General features: G+C 47.3%; 1 protein-coding gene across 2 annotated transcripts in view; it reads right to left on the reverse strand.

Annotated features, from left to right (window-relative positions):
• RPS19BP1 (ribosomal protein S19 binding protein 1) overlaps positions 1-23,143 on the reverse strand; it is a 38,112-nt gene that overhangs the window by 9,038 nt on the left and 5,931 nt on the right. For both annotated transcript variants that reach the window (XM_086963462.1, XM_086963460.1), the window contains exons 2-3: positions 11,578-11,730; positions 11,016-11,113 (exon numbers count right to left, since the gene is read on the reverse strand). In XM_086963462.1, coding sequence (XP_086819588.1) covers positions 11,016-11,113; positions 11,578-11,730 — 251 coding nt within the window. The remainder of the gene's footprint in view (positions 1-11,015; positions 11,114-11,577; positions 11,731-23,143) is intronic.

Below are 23,143 nucleotides of genomic sequence, written 5' to 3' on the forward strand. Positions count from 1 at the left end.
CTCAGCACGTTGTCTGGTCACTAGCCGCTGGCTTGTGTCCTTCTGTGACGACATCCGAGAATCATCACTGCTGGTCTGGTTGCTCCAGACTGGCCCTTGCTTCCATCTTTGCGAGAAGCACCCCGGACCCTCCTGGTCCACTCAAGACGCCCTCTTAGGCCCACCACGTGGCCCTGAGAACTGCCAAGGCTTGTTGCCCCATCCTGGGCCCAGCGACGCCGACAGCATCATCCTTCGTGGGACAGCTCGCACCTCCGCCGTGGTCGCCGACAACGCCTCCTGGTCCGTGAGACTGCAGAGCCTAGCGTCGCCCACTCACCTGGTCGAGGTGACGGCCAACCGGTGCCTTCCTGGTACCCTCTGACTACTGGCTAGTAGTACGAACTTGGTCCCCTCTGCTTTCAGGTTTCTTCAATCTCCGATCCAGGCTTGGATCGCTACGAACTATTCAGCACTGGTCGCCGGCCAGCAACTCCTTTTCTTCCGGCTCCTGGCTCGTCAGCGAAGACCCCGACGCCTGTAAGACTTGTGCAGCCGTAGCCCTCGTGGCTAGGTAACTCGGCATTTTGGTGCCTGCATAGCCTCCTTACTCTAGGGTCCCGAGTCCCTCGCTTCCGACTTGCCTCATCGGGTCCGCCCGAGACCGTAATCTTTCCGTGTCCTCGGACACTTGTTCCTAATTGTGCACTTGAAGTATTTGCTAAAGAGATTTGGTTTGTGCTTAGTACCCTGTCCTCATAAAGAGTACAGGGCTGTTGTGATTCTTAATAAATATACTGTTTATTTTCATAACACTTGTGTGGTGTCCTTTCACTGGGTGTTCAAGGGGTACATGTGTGGTAAACAGCTGGCTTAACACGCCCTCTCGAGTCTTTAGCCTTAGACTGCTCGTATCCACGCTACTAGGATAGCTGGTCTATAGGTTGACTTACAACCAAACACCATAAGGGTCGTTGGAACGATACATAGCGGTCGCTAGAATAGCGAACGTTGCATATCAGGCCAACTTCTCACATTGGTGGCAGCGGTGGGATTTGAGCTTGCTGTTGTTTTACCACACGTATCCTAAGAATATCTTGTTGAAAGATCGCACAAGTACTGTTAGTACATATAACTAAAAGCTTAGAATACTCTGAGTTCTACTGAACCAGCTGTTGTAGCTCCTCAAGGCTTAGCACACCTTGGCTACAACTCTTAGCAAGGGTACAGTAGGTAAACACGTAGTGTAGGTAGGTGCATCACTTACACCACACTAGAAACAGTATGTCGGACAAAGGAGGAAACTCTGAGTCTCCCCTTGTGTCAGTTGACCCTCCACAGGTCATCCCTTCAGGATATACTGTGCTGAGCTTCAAGGAGTTAAGACGACTGTGTCACTCCAGGAAGATTCAGCAGGGGTCTAACCCCACAACGTCCTTTCTGATTGGTCTCTTGGAGACTTATGATGCCAGGAGAGCTGAGAAACTTCGTAGCTCTTCTAATCCAGAAGGAGACATGCCTCCCCTCGAGGGAACCCGAGACGATCCTGACCTCATTCACCTCGCAACTGAGAACGAGGATGTGGAGGAGGATGAGGATGAGGATCTCTCTGGGGATGAGGCAGATAAGGGACAGGTAGAAGTCGTCAGACTAAGCAGGTCCAACTTAAGCAAACATGATAGCGGTACTGGGGGACCCCTGGGGCCACTATCAGGTCAGCTTAACATTGGGAATGGACGAGCCCGATCTCTGTCAAGAGACTCTGGCAGATCCCTTCGAACCAATGGCTCTCACAACTCTTCTCAAAGAGGGATGACGTCCCCTCAGAGGAGAGTGTACGAAGCTAAGGAAAGGGCAGCCAATCTGAGGATCGAAAGGGAAGAACTTGCCCTGGCCAAAGAAAGGCTTGCCTTTGCTAGAGAGCAACAGTTAAGTGGGGCAGTCCCCACTGGTGGCAGCAATGTACCTAGTAATAGGGAAAAGAGTTTCGATACGAAACACCTTGGTAAGATAGTGCCCCCCTTTAAACAAGGGGACGACATCCACAAATGGATTACTGCTTTGGAGAGGGCCTGCACTGTGCAGGGTGTTCCCCAGAGTCAGTGGGCAGCTATCTTGTGGCTCTCCTTTGAAGGAAAAGGAAGAGACAAGCTCCTCACCACAAGGGTGGAGGATGCTAACAATTACCAAATCTTGAAAAATACACTCGTTGAAGGGTTCGGCCTAACCACTGAGCAGTACAGGGTGCTGTTCAGGGATACCCAGAAAACGCAGTCTCAAGATTGGTCTGATTTTGTCGATTGTGCCACTAAGGCTTTTGAAGGCTGGCTACTGGGTAGTAAGGTTACTGATTTTAAAGGATTGTATAATCTAATTATGAGGGAGCAAATCTTAAATAATTGTCAGAACCAGTTATTACATCAGCACCTGGTAGACTCTGATCTGACCTCTCCACAGAAATTGGGTAAGAGGGCAGACAAATGGGTCAGAACCAGGGTTAGGCCTAAAAACCTGGGTGGTGACCAGGAAAAGGAATCGACCAAGCCTCAAGAGAAGGGTGGGGATAAATCCACAGAGAAGACTTCCCAAGGGCCCCAAAACTCCAACAAGGGTGGTGGGTCCCAGAACACTCCTTCAGAACAGAAGAAACCTTATTGCCATACCTGTAAACAGGTGGGCCATTACAAAAGTGATGCCAAGTGCCCTAAAAATAGCAATAAGGAAAACATACCCCCAAGTAACACTCCCAGACCTCCTGTTACCACTAGTGGTAATCCCCCAGGTGGTGGGAGTGCCCCCAAGAATGTGGTGGGCATTACTTTGGGCAATCAGGAGGACTATGGCTTAGCCAGGTTCCCTGACCACACTCTTGTCTGTGAGACTGGCATGGGGTTTGCCAACTTCCCTACTGGACCCCACATTTTGGGAAAGTATAGACAAGAAGTTTTAGTGAATGGTCAGAAAGTTGAGGCATTCAGAGACACAGGGGCCAGCCTCACCATGGTGAGTGACCATCTGGTCCCCTCTGCTCAACTGACCCCTGGTTTTACTTATCAGGTGACGGACATTCATGGAATGAAGAGAAGGCATCCCATGGCAGTAGTCACGCTCAGCTGGGGTAATGTCACAGGGCCCATGAGAGTGGCAGTGACAGATAACCTACCCGTAGATTGCTTACTGGGGAATGACCTGGAACTCTCAGCATGGGCTGAGGTGGAGCAAGAAACTCATTCCAGAATGATAGGCCTATCCAGACAGGTTAGTGGGGCAGTAATAGCTACAGCCCCAGTCCAAGCACCATTCCTCCCTGAAAAGGTTGGACGGGCAGTGGTAGCCACTGCCCAGGCTCAGACAGACTTTCCAGGACAGGATAGGAGGGCTGTGACAGTCACAGCCCAAACACAGACTGAGTGCCCTCCTGAAAAGGTTGGCAAGGTTGAAATGGTCTCAGCCTCTACTCAAACAGATAGTGAGGTTGTGAAGCCTGAAACAATGGATCACTCCACTCAAACCGAGAGCATTAAGGAGGAAGAAGAGTCTTCCCCCTCCCAGACACTAGGTGAGAGCCAGCCTCCTCAGGGAACTGACTCTACCCCTGTTGAAGGAACTGCCCCAGAGGTAGTCAGGCCTAGCCTGGCAGAGCCCCTGATGGCAGTGGACCCTTCCCAGGTGGGACCCAGTCTGGAGCAGGTAACCTGCACCTCTCTACCCTGTCTCAGTCAGCCCAGGGCTGAAGAGATTAGGGAGGCCAGTGGTGGACCCAAAAGGGCCCCCTGTCCAAAAGAACCCCTTAATCAGCAGATTAGGATCACTGAAGCTGGTAAACCTAGCCAAGTGAAAATAGAACAGACTCCTGAGGGATCCCCCTTAAAAGTAGTTAGGGAACTCCCACAGCTGGACACTGTTGGGCACAGCCAAACATGGGGCCTAAAAACCCCAGACCTGACCTGTCCCTCCAGTAAGCCAAACAGAGGGACTCAGCCTCCCGCTTTAGGTAGCCAGAGGCTGACCCTGAGAGCTCAGTGCATCTCAGCTAAAGAAAGGAAGGCACACATGATGAATGGTGATTGGAGGAAGTTGAGCCCAAAGGTAGAGGAGCCTCACTTCAGTACTCCATCCCAGCATCAGCCTTCTTCTTTCCCAAGACACACCAGAGACAGAGATTCCCTATGGTGGAGACCCTCAGATACCCTTAGGGTGAGGGGTTGCCTAGTGGACCATGACACAGGGGGAAACCAAGCCAGAGCTGGTCCTTCCTTATATGGCCACTTAGGTAATAGAGGCTTACCTGGGCAAGGATAGCCTTATCTCCTTTCGTTTGGGGGGGGGGGGTTGTGTAGGAAGGTACATCCTGACTATGGTTGCCCCCAACTTTTTGCCCTGTGTTTTAGCTGGTTTTGGACATAGTCGACCTGGGACCCTGCCAATCAGGACCCCAGGCCTACTGCTCTCTCTTTAAAATGGATTCCATGTACCCTAGGTGCATTTCCAATTGGTACTGGGCCACCTTATCAGACCCCGTAACGCAGGGCATAGGTGTACCCAGGGCCGCCAGGGGCTGAAGCATGTATTATGCCACCCCTGGCTGGCCTCCTAAATTTGACACAACTGGCTGCACGACAGCTGGGGCGAAGACGTGTAACCACCCTTCGCTTTAGGTATAGTAGCTCTATATCTAACCATACAATGGACACCCGAGTTCCTATCAGTCACTCCTATGGCAGGCCTTAACGATCCTGAAGGCAGAGTGCGTGGGCTCGTGTGAGCTAGGTTCAGGCCCGAGCCGAGCCCGGTTGCAGCTTGCGGAATCAAGACCCAATAGCTGTTCCATGGTAACGCGTACCATATCGGTAACTCCGGTGTCGCGTTACCCAGGCATGTCGAGTAAGGTGTCATACGAATCGGGGTGCTGCCCTCTCACCAATGCTGGCGACGAGGTTAGCATTCCACCCTTCTAGAGGGACACGACATGTACGTAACTGTGAACCCCGGTTAAAGTTAACTGAAGCCTCAGCTCCACAAAATGGATGCTGCCACCACAGACACGAGTCTGACCTCCTGCTGCTGGGAGTCCTCCCAGCGAGGAGCACTTGGACAAAGGGTTTCCTGTCGAGGGCGCTGTTCGCACCGTCCCAGACAGGGTTTGTGTATTCTGGGTAGGTAGGGCTTTGGCGAGAAGGTGACTGCGGAGTGGCACCCCGGTGCTCACTACGCATCTGCCGGTTAGAACCAGTTCCAGGGGCGACAGCCCTGGCCTGGGGAAAGTCCGGCAGGGGAGAGGGGCGTAACTACCCCCCTTCCTGGTCCCACCCTTAGGGCAGGACCTAGTCATGTACCCACCCCTTTCTTTAGAATAAAGACCGGAGCGGGGACCCTTCCAAATTAGATCATCTTTGATTCAAGAACTACTTTCTACGAAAGGACATTCAAGACTCTTCTCAAGATTTCTCCCTTGTGACTAAGGAGTAGTCACCCTGCATCAGCGGGCACCAACTAAGAACTCTGCGGTTTGCTGTAAGTCCTTCCTCAAGGAATCCGACGGCCCAGCTCGACGAGAACCGGCTTCCCTGGCACCTCTGACCTCTACCCACGTCATCAGCTCAGCTGTGATCTGTGGGTGCGACGAGACCTCGAGGGACCGGCCATCATCAGAACCTGCACGCTCTTAAAAACCAGCACGACCATCGAGGTAACTCTCTGGTGAGTGCTCTGGGGTCCGAGAAGCCCCGAACCTGAGCCGCTCCAGCACCGAAGTGCAGTCTCCCAGCATCTCCACGATCTGCGTGGGGCCCTTCTGCTCGCTGCTCAGCACGTTGTCTGGTCACTAGCCGCTGGCTTGTGTCCTTCTGTGACGACATCCGAGAATCATCACTGCTGGTCTGGTTGCTCCAGACTGGCCCTTGCTTCCATCTTTGCGAGAAGCACCCCGGACCCTCCTGGTCCACTCAAGACGCCCTCTTAGGCCCACCACGTGGCCCTGAGAACTGCCAAGGCTTGTTGCCCCATCCTGGGCCCAGCGACGCCGACAGCATCATCCTTCGTGGGACAGCTCGCACCTCCGCCGTGGTCGCCGACAACGCCTCCTGGTCCGTGAGACTGCAGAGCCTAGCGTCGCCCACTCACCTGGTCGAGGTGACGGCCAACCGGTGCCTTCCTGGTACCCTCTGACTACTGGCTAGTAGTACGAACTTGGTCCCCTCTGCTTTCAGGTTTCTTCAATCTCCGATCCAGGCTTGGATCGCTACGAACTATTCAGCACTGGTCGCCGGCCAGCAACTCCTTTTCTTCCGGCTCCTGGCTCGTCAGCGAAGACCCCGACGCCTGTAAGACTTGTGCAGCCGCAGCCCTCGTGGCTAGGTAACTCGGCATTTCGGTGCCTGCATAGCCTCCTTACTCTAGGGTCCCGAGTCCCTCGCTTCCGACTTGCCTCATCGGGTCCGCCCGAGACCGTAATCTTTCCGTGTCCTCGGACACTAATTGTGCACTTGAAGTATTTGCTAAAGAGATTTGGTTTGTGCTTAGTACCCTGTCCTCATAAAGAGAACAGGGCTGTTGTGATTCTTAATAAATATACTGTTTATTTTCATAACACTTGTGTGGTGTCCTTTCACTGGGTGTTCAAGGGGTACATGTGTGGTAAACAGCTGGCTTAACACGCCCTCTCGAGTCTTTAGCCTTAGACTGCTCGTATCCACGCTACTAGGATAGCTGGTCTATAGGTTGACTTACAACCAAACACCATAAGGGTCGTTGGAACGATACATAGCGGTCGCTAGAATAGCGAACGTTGCATATCGGGCCAACTTCTCACAGTCTCCATAACTGCTCTTTAACCAAATGCTTTTTTTGTCAAATCACCCCATGCCGTGTTTGCACTTCAATGGCATCCGTGCCCCTCCCTTTAGTCCCAGCTCATCGGATTCGCTTTGTCAGCGCTGCTTGCACAGCTGAGCACCTCCCTTAAACACATAGGTCTGCCCCCCTGCAGCATTACCCTCCTCCACCCCTCCCTTTCAGTGTGCTTGGAGTGAGGTCTCGCATTTGTGAAAGTTTGAGCCATTGGCATTATAAATGACAATGCTATTTATTTATTTATATATTGGTTTTTAAAACAGATAAATAAATAGGCATTGTCATTTACAATGCCAATAGCTTAAGTGTAAGCAAATGGTTGTTTTATTTCATTGCACTTAGATCCAGAACTTCTAAACCAGCTTTGGATATTTTGATGGCAATAATATAATATTTGAGTGTATAATTGTAGTTCAAGTTATTTTGTAGCTGAGTTGGCTGCTTCCATAATCATGGATGGCCCTGGTTACCAAGAGTATAAACACAACAGAGACATTAGTGTAGTATAGGTTGGACTTGCTGTGGTACATATCATACACAGACTGCGTGAACACAGTTGCAATTTGGACTTAGTGGTCAAAATGAGGCTCGGTTGCATGATTTTGAAAATGGCGGGAATTCGGGTCCCTTAGTTCAATATGTTATGGTTAATACCAGATGGAAAATAGACAATGTGCTTTCTTTACTGTGTAGTGCATTTATTGAAGGCACCTCCTTTCTGAAGTGTATCTATTATGGAGTTGGAGGTAGGTCACACACATAGATTGGGCTATTATGCACTAACGAGTGCTCAACAGGCCTTTCTGTACTACCGTAGGTACATGAGATAGATGCACTGAACATAATCTTCACAAATGTTATTTACAAAAGTTTAAGCTATTGCCATTATAAATTACAATAACTTTTATTTAAGTATTAATTATTTTAAAAAATTAAAAACCATTGTTATTTGTAATATCAATACATGTAAGTCACGTAAATACAACATATTGCATTACAAATGCTATAGGTGTCACATTTGCGAAAAGTTATAACTATTGGCATGGTAAATGACAAAGCTATTAATTTCGCTATTTTCAAAAACAAAACCTAAATAAAAAATTTGTCATTTACAATACCAATAGCTCAAACTTTCCTAATACGAGACCTATTGCATTGCAAATGCTTGATAAATGTGGATCAAAACGGAAAGTGGGTGCTTTTTGAGTAATTCTAAATACACTTTGCCATGAGTGCCAGGCCAATAACTGTGTGGGTTGATAGGTAACGGGATTAAAAAAGAAAGGAGTTTTTGTAAAGAGGCTTAAACAGCAGTAGATATGCACAAGGCTGATACTGAAATGTGCATATTTTCCCATAAGTGTATTGATTTATCTTCTGCGGGTGTTCAGATCACTGAAACCTGGCAGGCATTCAAGCATGACAGCATATTTATTGGTTAAACAGATATGGAAATATACCAGTTTCAGCTTTATTTTTTTCTCAAAACCCAAAAGAAATATGGATAAATAAAGACGGAAATGTCAAAAAAATAAATACCATAAAACCGGGAGCCCTATGTATATGTTACCCTGCTAGCAGTCTTGATTAAATCCTTTGGCTTCTCTCTGGTTTCATACATGGACAACACTCAGATCATTGTGTCTGTTGCAGATAATCTAGAATCTACAACGTTCAAATTCCACGACTGTATGCTTCAGGTAGGCAACTAGATGAGGGGCAACTGCTTAAAGTTAAACTCTTCAAAAACTGAGGCCTTACGGTTTGGTCTCCTAATTGGTGGCCTCATGAGCTATGCTCTCTTCCAACCCCAAGTGCTAAAGTGAAAAGCCTGGGGGTGATTTTTGATTCCAAACTAGCTTTCGAGGGCCAGATTAATATCACATCCTCTTGTTTATCTATCTTAAACATTCTTAGGAAGATTCTTCCGTTTATCCCCTTGGTTTGCAGAAAACCGTGGTTATGACACTTATTACCTAGAGACTTGACTACTGCAATGCGCTGTTCATTAGCACTCAAAAACTCTGCTTAACTCTACAGACCATCCACAATTCAGCGGCTCTGCTGTTCTTGGGCATTCCCAGACACAGCCCTGCTTCTCAAGCTTTGGTGCAGTTACACTGGCTCCCTGTGGTAAAACACATTAAGTTCAAAGCCTTGTGTATTGCTTTTAAGTCCTTACACAGCCTGGGTCCATTACAGATTTCAGAATGCCTTCAACCATATGTTTCGTCAAGATCTCTCTGCTACTCCTCCAGCGGAAACCTTGTTGTTCCCGGTTTTAAAAGAGTCCGATGGGGCAGTAATAACTTTGTCACCAGTACAGCAAGACTATGGAACACACTACCTTTAGCAATTAAGACCAAATAAAATCTGCTGGACTTCAGGAAAAGTTTAAAACGTAGTTATTTAACCAGTAAAGTATCTGTTTGCTCTTGGGGCCATAGGTACAAACACATTTTCCCATATACATAGAATGGGTAAAAACCCTTTGATACATCTGGCCCATAGACTCTTGTATGTGCTGCAGTTCATACAGGATTAAGTGCCTAGACACCCCAGGGTATTAGTTGCAATCTACAAATTCTATTTTAATTTCATAAGTGAATATACCCATTAGCTTTCATAGCAATAACTAAAGGAGGAAGCCATTCTGCAGAATCTATTTGCTCAATAACACCTCTTTGTTCCAATTTGCTCAGTTTGCGAGCCACTTCAGTCCTTACTCTCAAAGGAATATTCCTAACTTTGTGGCTCACAGGAGCGGCATCCCCTTTGAGTACTATTTTGTGTACAAACTCCTTCAATTTACCAATATCACAATTAAAAACATTTTGAAATTCCTTCCTCCTAAATTCCATTTCCTCCAACTACTGTGACCCCAGTAGTAGAACTTGATCCTTGCTGTTGGGATCTAGAATCATCCCCAGAGCCTTCTGGTCCTCCCACCCCAAAACAGAAGGTCCAACTTCAGACACATAATTTCCCCATTTGGTGTGCATCCTGAATTTAAATTCAAACACTTTATATCCCAACATTGGAATTTTCTGACAAGTGAAAGTCACTGACTGTATATCTGACTCCACAAACTCTGCATCCCATTTCGACACAAAGTTCTCTCTCCATACATGTTTATTCATAATAGTGAATGAAGAACTTGAGGCTGCCACTATGGATATGTCTACCCCCCAATTACCAGGTCACACTTGGGTTTGTTTTCTGATCAATTGTCAGAACAGGGCAATCAACCATTAGCACGCCATCACTATTGCTCACATCACTGTTTTCTGAATGTTCAGACTCTTGTTTTATCAGCAAAATATTTGACAGTTTGTTTAGCTTTCTTATTCTTCCTCCTACACACTTTTGCAAAGTGACCAACTACCCTGCAGAAGGAACACCGGACTTTAATTGCAGGACATTTGTTTTGCAAGGTATGAGAGGCTATGCATTTCTGCTTGCTGTAGGCAAGGACTGAGGTAATATCAGGTAAATCAACAGTAACAGTTGGTCCACCAGACTATAAAACAGGTTTGCAAACAGCCAAAAAGACGTCCCACACACTGATCATTCAGACCACTGCCCGATTGCCCAATAGGCAGGGCCAATGGATTTATGAGATTCTGTGGCTTCTCTCGCATAATTAAGCATTTGCCACATAATCCATCGTCCTAGTGTATAATCTTTAGATTTTTACAAGAAAATTGCATCTAGGTGAAACTGATCAAATGTTACAAAAAACGGGGCATTATGAGTTTGCGTGCATTGGAAGACCCTTCACAAAGGTTAACTGGCCATCTCTCAGTAGATTATTTATGTATTTGGTTGTTCGACTGTTACTAGAAGGGGTGAAATATTTGCCCAGACAGTATTATCATGTGTAAAAATTACAAAATAATGATGCAATACTATCAAAAATGTGCCTCTTTATGCTGCATAATTTGCCTTTCCTTGACGCATAATTCAGTCTATACAGCTGCATAAATTGGTGCTCCCTTGCCGCATAATTGCAGTGGCCCTGCCTATAGGCCAGTCGACCCCATTGTAAATAATGGAGTCTCAGCTTGTAGGAAGAGGGTAAAATATCTGGAGCAATACATGCGAGTGGAAATACTGAGCCTGAGACGTGGAACAAGGGAGAACATGAAAATAAATCTATGCACAACAATGGTGATAACACCTACCTCCTTCGTAACCGTGCTGTCTGCCACAAACTTAGCTCTTTGCATGTACTGGAGGTTTTTTTGCAGATTGTCTGTGCCGTGTCGCTTCAGGTATTCATCTGCAGTTTAAAAAATATTCCAGTTAGTGCATTTGGAGGCTTTTATAAATACTGCTGATACAGTGGGCAGTACAAGTTCTACAAACTCACGGAAGAAAACAGGCACAACACAGTAGTGTAGGATACCTAAATACAAGAAAAAGCACAGTATGTATAACAGTTTAAGTCCCTCCTGCAAACATCTTTAACAAAGAATAATACAGGTCCAATACAGGCAAGAGTGGAAGCTTCGCTATCACGCAAAACAAACAAAAAGGCAGAAGCAGGAAAAACCTCTATCAACTACAACAGGTACACAAGGGGCAATAGTAGTGCAAGTTTCCCTCCCACACACAGAACAGATACAGCACAGGTAGTAACACTGCATTGGTCGCCAAAATACGGCCATTCACACATTAGTTAAGATGAAACCTGAAATCACACTAGCAATTAATTTGTGCTGCAAGATGGAAAGTGGGCCTCACCTATTGCAGACTTCACCACCTTTCCCTTAACAGTGGCCTTGTCCCGCCGCTGTCTCTGCTGCTGCAACCTCTGCTGTCTTGACCCAGTTTTCTTGGTGCCAAGAGAGTGTATGTCAGTCTTCCTCGCTTTCTTTGCAGGGCTACCATCTTTGTCTGGGTGGAGAGCAAAATGCAAAGCAAAAGTGATAAGTACGCTGAAAACATTGGTGTGGTTTAACAGATGAACATGCAGGGATATGAAAACAGAGCACCCAGTTTGTTCCATGTCAAGCTTGAGTAGTTTGTCCAGTCATGACATGCCCCCGACTTGTAGTACTTTTTTTGTAAATATTTTGAGTTTACTTTGTATTGTACATTGCCACAATATATTTAGAGGAACAACAACAGCAACGTCACAGACTTCATCAACTTGTACTTCTGTATTTGTTTATCGGTGCAGCAGTACATACAGACAACACACCTTTAAGTACATAATCCTCAAACGTGAACAGGTCAAATCTCATAGGTAGGTACATGCCTTTCAGTCCTTCTGTCCCAAATGTTACACTATCTCCTTATTTATTACTCACAATACTCATAATTTTCACCCTACGCAGTCCCATAATACAAGGGACGAAGAGAAGGAATGCAAGATAGGATTACATCATCCAGGCAGTTTTTTCCCTTTACAAACTGGGGCTTGCAATTCGGTTTCTCCTTTTATGATGCACGACTACGAGCAAATGAACACAAAGGAAGCCTGTCCTAGTGCAATTACTGCACCTCATGTGATTCTTAATGAAAGCTCTGAGAACTGAAAGACCGAATTAGGAATGCAAACAACACTGACAGAAATTATGATCGGACTGAAAATGTCCTGTTGTGACCTAAACCGCTGTTTAATAAATGTGAAAGTCTAGGAGACATGAAACAGCATAGAGGGTATATAGTTTCAGAAAACAGATGTGAAAGAGGTGTCAGAGATCGCAGAAAAAATAATTCTAGCTATTGCTTCAAGAATTTTCTATTCTGTTAAGGACATGAAGGCGAGGATTATGCTTCTCTTTCTTAATCTACTCAAACACAGCAGTCAATGAAAATAATACCCTCTAATTGAGCACCTGCTGTCCGTTTGTGGTCGCGTTGGTTGCAGCTTTCTCTCCGTGGACCCTTCAACTCCTCGCCGGACCCGCTCCGCGGGTCCCGCATCGCTGCTTGGCTTCTGAATAACGTCGGGGGAATTTGTGCAGTGTCCAAGGGCGCTGGTAAGACTTGCAGGGCTGCGAGCAGTGTGGTCAGGGACTCCATATCCCAGGAGTCCCTGATAGCCCGGCAGCGAACACCTGGGCCGCTCTCCCTGCAAGCCCCGCCCCTTCACCTACGGACCTAAAAGCCCTTGCTTCCACCGCCTCTCTGGGACCCTCTAATTGAGCACCTGCTGTCCGTTTGTGGTCGCGTTGGTTGCAGCTTTCTCTCCGTGGACCCTTCAACTCCTCGCCGGACCCGCTCCGCGGGTCCCGCATCGCTGCTTGGCTTCTGAATAACGTCGGGGGAATTTGTGCAGTGTCCAAGGGCGCTGGTAAGACTTGCAGGGCTGCGAGCAGTGTGGTCAGGGACTCCATATCCCAGGAGTCCCTGTTAGCCCGGCAGCGAACATCTGGGCCGCTCTCCCTGCAAGCCCCGCCCCTTCACCAATTACCCTTTCTATATTTCAACGCTTGCTCCACCGCTGCGCGGGAGCTCGCCGGGAGAAGCCCGGGACAAGGGCGGGACCGTCTGTGGCCATCAGGGGCCGAAGGAGTCCGGGCTGGGCCATTCCCCTGATATTTGTCTACCGGCGCACTCCATAGTAAGTGATATCTAACTACTGTACTTTGCTGGCGCATAATAGTGCAATGTCTGCCTCCACAAGTAGTGTCAGTTCGCCAACTCCACCGGTTGAGACTGGCCCATTGGCAATTGGTCCACTGGATAAATTCTTTTTCAATCGTTCATCTCTATCCATTGACAAAGAGATATCACTGGCTGAGAAGCGCGCTGAGCGCAGACTATCGATTGAACTACTTAAAAACATTACGGACAAGCACTCTACTCAAACATATCCCACCTTGGTAACACCATTATCCTCGGTAAATCTCCCAGTCGTAAATGAGCAATTTGAGGTACCCACAAATGTTGTGGATAAAGACAATGCTACTGAACTGATCTTATCCAGTGGGAGTGATATTAATCCTACGCTGCTTCTTGGTCCAGGTGCCCAGGCTGCCTTGGTTCAACCCAAGCATGGATCTAAAAGGAAAAGAACTACCATACCGAGAAAATGTAAATTTGTTGTGAAACCCCCACAAAAGCATAGGAAGTTACATAAAACTATGTGTACTAGAGAGGTTGCCATTGAAGCAAGTTGTAGCACAGAAAGTGTATTGAATGGGAATGTTGTTTTATTGGATAGCCCTGTCCCTGCTAAGAATATTGCGTCTGAGTCAGGCCCCCCAACTGATGACAAGCTTCCATTGCTTACAAACCTGATCCCTGAGCTAGAAAAGCTGCTCAGATCAATTCTTTCCCCGATAGAGGATAGAATTGCTAAGCTCTCTGATCGCCTAGACCACTTTGAGCAGGCAACGTTAGACAACTTCTTTTCTACCAAATCATTGATTAAAACAAACGCTAGGATGGACGTAAGTGTCAAGCACCAGGGCAATACCAACCATACAACCCAAGACAAGGGAAAAAGGCCACAAACTAATCCCCTATTACCATCCAAGTCAGGTAGTGCATCTGTAAATAGAACTTCCAATCCTACTGAATTAGTACATCTAGGCTCTGCTCCAAATCCCCCTAATACTGCGAATCCAGTCCAGTCTGTGGTGCTCCAACCAACAACAATACCAGTTCCTCCTTCTGTAGTTGGGTCAGGGGTTAATGTATGTTCCACAGTGGGTAAAGCTAATGCACCTACCCAACCAACCAACAACCAGATGGCGTCAAACAAACCTGTAGTTGGGCTAGGGGTTAATGTATGTTCCTTAGCGGGTAAAGTTACAGCACCTACCCAACCTACTAACAACCAGTTGCTACTAAACAAACCTGTACCCCGCCCTGTTTTTACAGTTCCCAAACCAATCCCACCACCCTTGATAAAGCCACCACATAGGAAACCCCCAGTGAACCTTACTCCAGACTCCTTCCCCTACGTAGCCGTTCTCATAAATGTTCCACCTCTATCTGTAGGACAGAGAGAAATAGATTGGATAGGGTATACAACTAAAAGTCTGGGAGGGGATTGTATTGTGGTTAACTTTCAAGATCCAAGGGTGGCTGGATGGATAACTAGACAGGGATGGGGTACAAACAAGGGAGGTATTGGAATTGTCGATCTCACCTTTTTTTACCCCCGCCCAACCAGTGTATTGACTAGCCTGCTCAATGAACCCATAAATCATCCCACCCTACCTTTGCCAATTATTCCTACATCAGCTCCACCTCCACTGTTCCAAAACTATACTACATGTATGAATTATAACCCTCCTGTCGGATGGCAGGATCAGAGTTGGGGTTGTTGACAAACTGTTAATGATTCGTGCAGTAGTATCGGAGGGTGTATCAATGAATCTAAAGGGAGCTGTGATGATCATGATGATATTGCGGGTACAACCATAACTGTTGAGAAAATTGGAAATGGGAGTTTCACTGTGGCGGGAGGCGATGGGATAGCAAATATAAATGCTAGTGTTGGGGAATTATCCATACCAACAGCAAACGCCATCGGTTTTGTGAAGGTCGCCAATACTGCTGAAAACCCAACGGCTCCCCAACCATGTTCCAAAACTAGCAATTCCGGTGGGATCGAGCTTAGCTCTGGTATGTTTTTATCCTGGAATATTGCTGGGTTGGGTAGTAAGCTAGTCTCCCAATCTTGGGTAGAATTCATCAATGGGTTTGATGTATGTTGTTTCCAAGAAACTTGGGCTTGTGACCCAGTCTTTCTTTGTGGCTATTTAAATTTTTTTATACCAGCCACTAAAGGTGAAAGAGGTCGACCAATGGGAGGTCTTACTGTCTGGATAAGGCAGGACTTGGGCATCTCTATTAAAATGCTGGATTTGGGAATTAGCGATCTGCAACTGCTAAGAATCTCATCAGAAAAGGGGGTTTTAATGGACTTGTATAACGTTTATGTAAGAGGGAGTAACTCAGCTAACTCTTCCACTCTAGAGGCGCTGTCTGCTGCCTTAGAAACCAAGTCGCAAGATAGCAGGGTAATAGTAGCTGGGGATCTTAATAGGACTTTTGAACCCCTTGACTGTACAAATGATCCCTTAGGGAAGGATGAGAATAATCTTTGGGGAGTACCACCTTTAACTCTAAATCCCATCACAAGGTGGACAAAGGACATCCTGTTATTAAATGCTATTTGTATGGAGCACGGTTTAAGAGCCCTGAATGGGAGAACCCCAGGGGACAAAGAGGGTAGTTGTACTTTTGATAACGGCAACAGTAGGAGCAGAATCGATTACGTAATATGTAGTCTCCAGCTGTGGCAGGGGGTTATTGATATGGCAATTAATCCTAGAATTGAAAGTGATCACAACCCCCTTTGTGTGACCCATGGGTGGTGGAATGTTGGACCTGAAAACTTGCATTTAAGGAACGACCAGATCCCAGTTATGACTAATGATGGACGTAGGCTAAAATGGCCAAGGGTACTGGCAAATGACGAAACAATGACCTACATTAACCTTGTGGTGGATAATGCAATTTCTGCCATGGAGGTGGTAGATTCCACAACCCCCGGGGCTAGGGACATCACTGATATCCATAATAAGCTATTTTCCCTCCTAAAACCATGTTTTCTGACTAAGACCAATAAAGGGAGGAAAAACCCGGATGTTGGTAGATGGTACAATTGCCAGTGTAGATCCGCACGATTGGAATTGGGCCAAGCCATTAGAAATAGGGACAATGTTGCAATTAGAGTGGCAAGGAAAGCATATAAATTAGCCATTTCTCGGGCAAAGAGGAAATGGGACGAAGAACATTGGGCTGAGTTAAAAGGGGCTTCTAGTAGCAAGGATTCCAGGCTCTTTTGGAAAATCATCAAGTGGGGTAGAGGAGGTAGCCCCGCAAGACCCGATAACAACGTAGCCGAAGAAGCCTGGGTTGAGTACTTCAGACCACAATATGCTGAAGTTATGCAACCTGGGGTAGGGGAGGGCATACTGCCAGTCTTTGCAGCTGACAATTTGTTCACCCACAAAGAAGTTGAGAATGCTATTAGTTCGGTAAAATGCGGGAGAGCACCAGGGTTAGACGGGATTCCCCCGGATATTTTCAAACATGACATGAAGAGGTGGGTGAAATATATTTTTCTGTTAGGAAATGCCCTAGCCAAGGGGGGGGGGGGGGTGGTTCCCGAGTTATGGAAAGGAGCAATTATTATTCCCATTTATAAAAAGGGAGATCGTTCACTCCCCGCCAACTACAGGCCCATAAGTTTGATAGCAACCGTGCAAAAAGTAATGGGGAGAATGGTTACAAATCAACTTATGGACTGGGTGGATGACAATAACGCTCTCTCGCCATTCCAGGCAGGATTCAGGCGAGCAACCAGCACTATTGACCAGGTCTTCCGCTTTACTATACTGCGGTGGAAGACGGTCTTACTTGGTAGGGCTGCCTGTATGTCGCATTTGTCGACCTACGGGCGGCGTTTGACTTGGTCCCCAGGTTCAAGTTATGGCTGGTCCTGCAAAAACTGGGGATTCCTGCTGAACTGCTCACCCTGATCATGCGTCTGCATGAATCTAACTTTTCAAGAGTACAGTGGGGTGGGAATGGCGAGTCAACTCCGGACTTCCCGGTGGAAAGGGGGGTCCGACAAGGCTGTGCCATGGCACCCTTACTATTCTCATTATTTATTAATGGGATTGTTGAGCGAATGTTGGAAGCAAGCGTAGATGCTCCATCGTTAGCGGACGTCAGGGTCCCGATCCTGATGTTCGCTGACGACACCCCGATCATGTCAAAAACCCCTGTGGGGCTACAATGTGCATTAAATATATTTGATGCTTTCTGCAAAGAGCAGGGCCTAGAAGTAAATGTGGGGAAGACGAAACTAATGGCCTTCTCCCCACGCCGTAAAACTTATCCTAAGGTAACCCTGAATAATAGCAAGCTAGAGACTGTCAAAGAGTTTGCATATTTAGGGGTACAGATAGCAGAGGGCCCTGGTTGGTCACATCACTTGGAAAAAACGGCCCTAAAACATCAACAACTATCAGGAGCATTGCGGGGGGAACATCGAAAATCTAAGACGAAACCGATCAAACCTGCTCTTATGGTTTATGACGCCAAGGTCTTAGGCGCGACCTTATACGGTGCAGAGTTATGGGCTTGGGACAATCTCTCGACTTTACAGACATCTGAGAACAAGTTTCTCAGAGGGATTACAGGCCTCCCACAGAACACCCCCCTATTGCCACTGTTTCTGGAGTTGGGTAGACGTCCCATTAGTGATAGAGCGCGATTGCGCCCTGTCCTCTATTGGACACGTCTATGGACAACCCCTGAGATTAGGCAATATGCTGAGGGTTTCCTTTCGATAATCAAGGAAGATAACTTCCACAAGATAAAGTGGCAAAAAAACTTAAGGTCCATGTTATTTAACCTTGGGTTCTCCAACCTTTGGACCAATCCACTTGGGGAGGTCTTCCCTAGTAAGGAGGCCCTCAAATTACAATACTGGGACTGGGTGGGCAGTAATTTGTTGAGAGGTGTTAGGTCTGACTCTATGGCGGGTCGCTTCCTGGAGACTAAAATCTATCCTATTTTAGAAAATTATTGGGATACTATTACGGTCCCAATGGATAGGAAGCTAGTCTTTCAGGTTAGATCTGGTTCTATTCCCCTAAAAAAACTAACCGGAGGTTGGCAGAGGTCGACCAACATGTTATGCCCAGTATGTGAAACAGCTGAGGAAAGCCTAGGCCACTTTCTATTTGCCTGCAAAGCCTATTCTTCACCTAGGAGGGTATGGCTTACACCTGTATGTAAGAACCTCGGGACACGAGATAGTGCTGTGGCACTGAGAATTTTGTGCACATCAACTCAGGAGTCGATAGTTATTGGGGTAGCCAAATATTTGGGGTGGGCCTGGGCAATCAGGCGGCGATTTCTGGGAGGGTCCAGTTAATCAGGTTTTTAGATTGTTTTATAAAATCCAAATTTAATGTGTCATATATGTAAATCTTTGTATATAGGTATTGTATGAGCTTGCACAAAATGCTTACACAAATTTGTATTTGTCAAATGATATGTTTTTATTTTGTCATGTTCAATTTTATGCTGTGCTTTTATGAGAATTTATCTCGAATAAAGCTTGTACAAACAGAAAATAATACACAGAAAATACTGCAGTACCCATGAGCCTTTTAGCCCATCTTCTACCAATTAGGACCACCCAAACCCCCAGTCCATATATATTGCCATGCAACCACAGTCCTTCCTCTTTCTTTGTGAAACCAACAGCTTCAACCATAAGCCAAATGAAACGTGAACGGCTTGGTCCAATGTGACCCGATGACAAGTTTAAGCATTAGGCATTCGAACATCAGGGAAAATTGGAAACCTCCAATCCATCCTGCAACTCCAACTAAATCAGCCAGATGAATCAGGACACCATCTACGCCAGTTTGGAGTCTGGGCTTGCGAGACAGAAAAACTGTAATTGTAATATCCCACCTCTAACAAGAAAAAATGCATTCAACGGATGGGATAACATCATACAATGATAGTGGTCATAATCACAATATACATAAACATTGACATATCTTTCATTACATATCACAACGTTAGCGGGTGGGATAATCCTCACCTCCGTGTCTTTAATAGAATTGAACATTCTTGAAGTGATAGCTAGAATTGTTATTATTCCATAGAAGAACGGGAGGCCTTGAATTATGCATGTTCAAAGCTATGCCATCACAACAGAAACAACATCTACAATTGGTTTGTGATAAAACACCTTGAATGTGATCAGAAGAGCAATCCCCAGCTGCTATAATATCCTCCAGTGTAGATCCCACAGAGAAGGCCTTTGAAGCCATGGCGCCGTGGACTGAATGTGCTCCGAATACACACATCAATAACAGCTTTCTCAAGAAGCCACTTGACCCAACGAGCGAGAGTCGCTGAGGAAACCACTACAATGTTCACCCAGCCGAGGATATACTTCACTGTCACCACAACCCAGGGTCCCAGGCAATAATGCCAAAGTCTTTGGCAATTTCCACCTGGAGACGTAAAGGATGTACCATTTCAGCTCGTGAAGGGATATAATCTTTACTGCAAAGGATCCTGAAAGGAGCTCAAGGTAGCTGATATGATTTGATTTGAGTGGAGATTTGTAGTGCGCCACTTTGCCCGAAGGCGTCAAGGCGCAGATGATGGAAAATAGCCAAGTACATATATAGGGAGTATAGGAGCCTAAGAGTAGGCTTCAGTGAAGAGCAAGGTTTTAAGGCCTTTTTGGAAGAGGACAAGAGATTCTTGGTTCCTGAGTTCCAAGGGGAGCTCGTTACAAAGTCTAGGAGCGAGGGAGGAAAACGCCTTACCTCCCCTTCTCGCTTTAGCAACTCGAAGGACGGTTAGCAAATTCTGGCTGGCAGAGCGCAAGGCCCTACCAGGGGCGTAGGCTGACACTAGGGACCTGATGCCCTCAGCACCGGCCCCATGAAGAGCCCGGTGGGTGATGGTCAGGATTTTTAATTTTATCCTGGCATACACAGGGAGCCAGTGAAGATTTTTCCTGATCAAGGTTCCTGAGGAGCGTCTGGGGGCATTGACGACAAACCTCGCTGCAGCGTTCTGGACGACTTGCAGGCGATGGATTAGTTTGTTGCTCATGCCAAGATATAAGGCATTGCAGTAGTCCAGGCGCGAGGATAGGAGGGCAACAGAAACAAGTTTCCGGGCGTCAGGGGAGAGGTAGTGGGTGAGCTTTCTTAGCATCCTTAGGACCCCACAGCAGGTTGAGACCGTTCTGTTAACTTGCTTGTCGAAGGCAAGTGAGGTGTCAAATATGACTCCCAGGTTATGGGCGACGGGAGAAGGCTGGGGTCATGTTCCCAGTGTCTGTGGCCACCAGTCGGCTGACCAGACCTCCTTGTTTCCACCAATGACAAGGATCTCAGTCTTTTCCCCGTTTAACTTGAGGAAGCTCGAGGCCATCCAACCTGCCACAGCTGCCATGCAGTTTCTAAAGTTTAGGGCTGTGGTCTTGACGGATTGCGACAGAGAGACCATGATCTGGGTATCATCGGCGTACAAGAGCACTTCCAGTCCAAAAGTCCTGACAAGCCTAGCAAGTGGGGCCACATAAACGTTGAAGAGCGTAGACCTCAAAGAAGAGCCCTGCGGGACCCCACACTGCAAAGGCTTGGCAGTGGAAAGGAAGTCACCCAATTTGACCCTTTGCTCCCGATGATTAAGGAAAGAAGTGAGGAGGCTCAGAGCCAGACCCTCCACCCCCATCTCCCTGAGACGGGAGGCCAAGATGGTAGAGGACAGGGTGTCAAATGCGGCTGTAAGGTCGAGCAGGATCAGAAGAGTAGTCTGACCTCTGTCGACTTTAGCGCGGATGTTATTGACCACCACTGTGAGGGCTGACTCAGTGCTGTGCGCCTTTCGAAAGCCATGCTGAGAGGGGTCAAGCAGGCAGGTCTTATCAAGAAAGGCGCTAAGATGGAAATTCAGTTGAGCCTCCAGCATCTTAGCTGGAGCAGGAAGCAGGGAAATGGGACGAAAGTTCTTCAGGGTCCCAGGATCCAGGGAGGCCTTTTTCAGAAGGGGCTTAACGATGGCAGTCTTCCAGGATGCGGGAAATTATCTGCTGGAGATAGCCCTATTCAGAACTTCCAGCAAGGGGGGGGGGGGAAGTAAGGTTTCCCTGCAGTTTTTTAGGATTTTAAGCGGACAGGGGTCGAGGGGAGATCTTGACTTGGTCGAGTCCATGAGCTTGTTGAGGACCTCAGCCGTAAGAAGGGGAAAACTGGGGTAGGTTTCATTGGGGGCTGGGATATGCTCTAGACTGGGAAGAGGAACATGGGTGAGATTATGAGTCTGGAGTGCTGTGTAAATGTCCAATATTTTAGTGTGGAAAAAGGTGGAGATCTGATCACAGAGTTCTTGCGAGGGAACTATGGGATCAGGATGTTGGACGAGAGATAAGGTGTCTACAACTTGGAAAAGGTCTCCAGGGGAAGTGAGGGAAGAGGTTAGATTGGAAAAGTACGTTTACAATACAACACTGCCGCTTTATAACCCTTAAGGAGATTTTTATGCTTGGTCCGTCCGTCAGCGTCAGGCTGGGCTCTCCAGAGCCTTTCTTGCCCCCTACATTCCTGTCTCTGCAATCTAAGGGAATCTGAGTACCAGGGCGCTGACGGGCGTTTCCTGGCACAGTAGTGGGACTTAAGCGGGGCGAGAGTGTCCACAGCCCTAGAGATGGTGCCTTCGAGCTCGCGGGCAGTGGTATCAATGTCCTGAGAAGGGGTAGGCTTGAAGTTGGCGATGAGAGGGCCAAGGGATTCGTTAGACAGGCCCCTGTAACTCCTCTTCAGGACCCAACAGTTCGTATCCGTGGGAGGGGCGGAAAGAAAGCCTGAAGCGAATTCCAGGGGGGCTGCTTTATGATCCGACCAGGAGAGGGGCAAAGGGGAGCCAATCTCTAGCCTGGGGTCGTTTGTATAAACACTCCATCTAAGATGTGGTAGGCGGAATGGGTAGGAAATAGCACTTTTTGGGAAAGGCTGAGAGAGGCCAGTAAGTCCACAAGGGACAACGTATCAGCCGAGTTGAAATTTTCTAAGTGAAAATTCTCCAAGAATAGTCAAAAAGGGCCTATTAATAAACGGTTCGATTACTTCGAGTAAATCGGCGGCGAACGAAGACCTAGAGCCCGGAGGTCTGTAGATAAGGATACCTGCAAAATTTTCCTTAGGGGAGGTGCTGAGGGAGAAGAAAAGGGCCTGAGAAGATTTCTGGGGAGAAGGAAGGGACTCCATGCGACTGGTGAAGGAATTTTTATATATAATGCCTATTCCACCCCCTTTACGACCCTCTCTGTCCTGTCTCACCATGGAATAACCATCAGGGAGGGCGTTAATCAGGTCAGGGCCTGCTGAGTCCGAGCCCCACGTTTCAGTGACAAAGACCCAGGAAGGTTTTCTTTCAGATACAAAGTCTCTGAAAGCGAAGTTGTTTTTGGCCAGGGAACGGGCATTAATGAGAAAGCCTACTTCTTTCAGGGGAAGGGGGAAATCCTGTGCCCCAGATATCCTGGAGGGATTTGTTGCGTAAGCAGGGTTTAGTGGACTAGGTTCGTTCATACAGCTGCAATTTAAGCCATGGCGCAGTTGCTCAGGAAATAATTTGTGATGGCACACTTGCCGGAAAGGTCTGAGTGATTTGAGGATGCTAAGTGAGTACCTAAGGTTTTCAGGAGGAGGGATAAGAGGCTGAGCAGCGCCCCTGACGCCTCCTTAGCGCTGATGGGCGCAGACTGGCGTGACTCTGGCGTGAGTCC

This window comes from Lissotriton vulgaris, chromosome 1_1, assembly GCF_964263255.1.
Source record: "Lissotriton vulgaris chromosome 1_1, aLisVul1.2, whole genome shotgun sequence".
Taxonomy (NCBI): Eukaryota; Metazoa; Chordata; class Amphibia; order Caudata; family Salamandridae; genus Lissotriton; species Lissotriton vulgaris.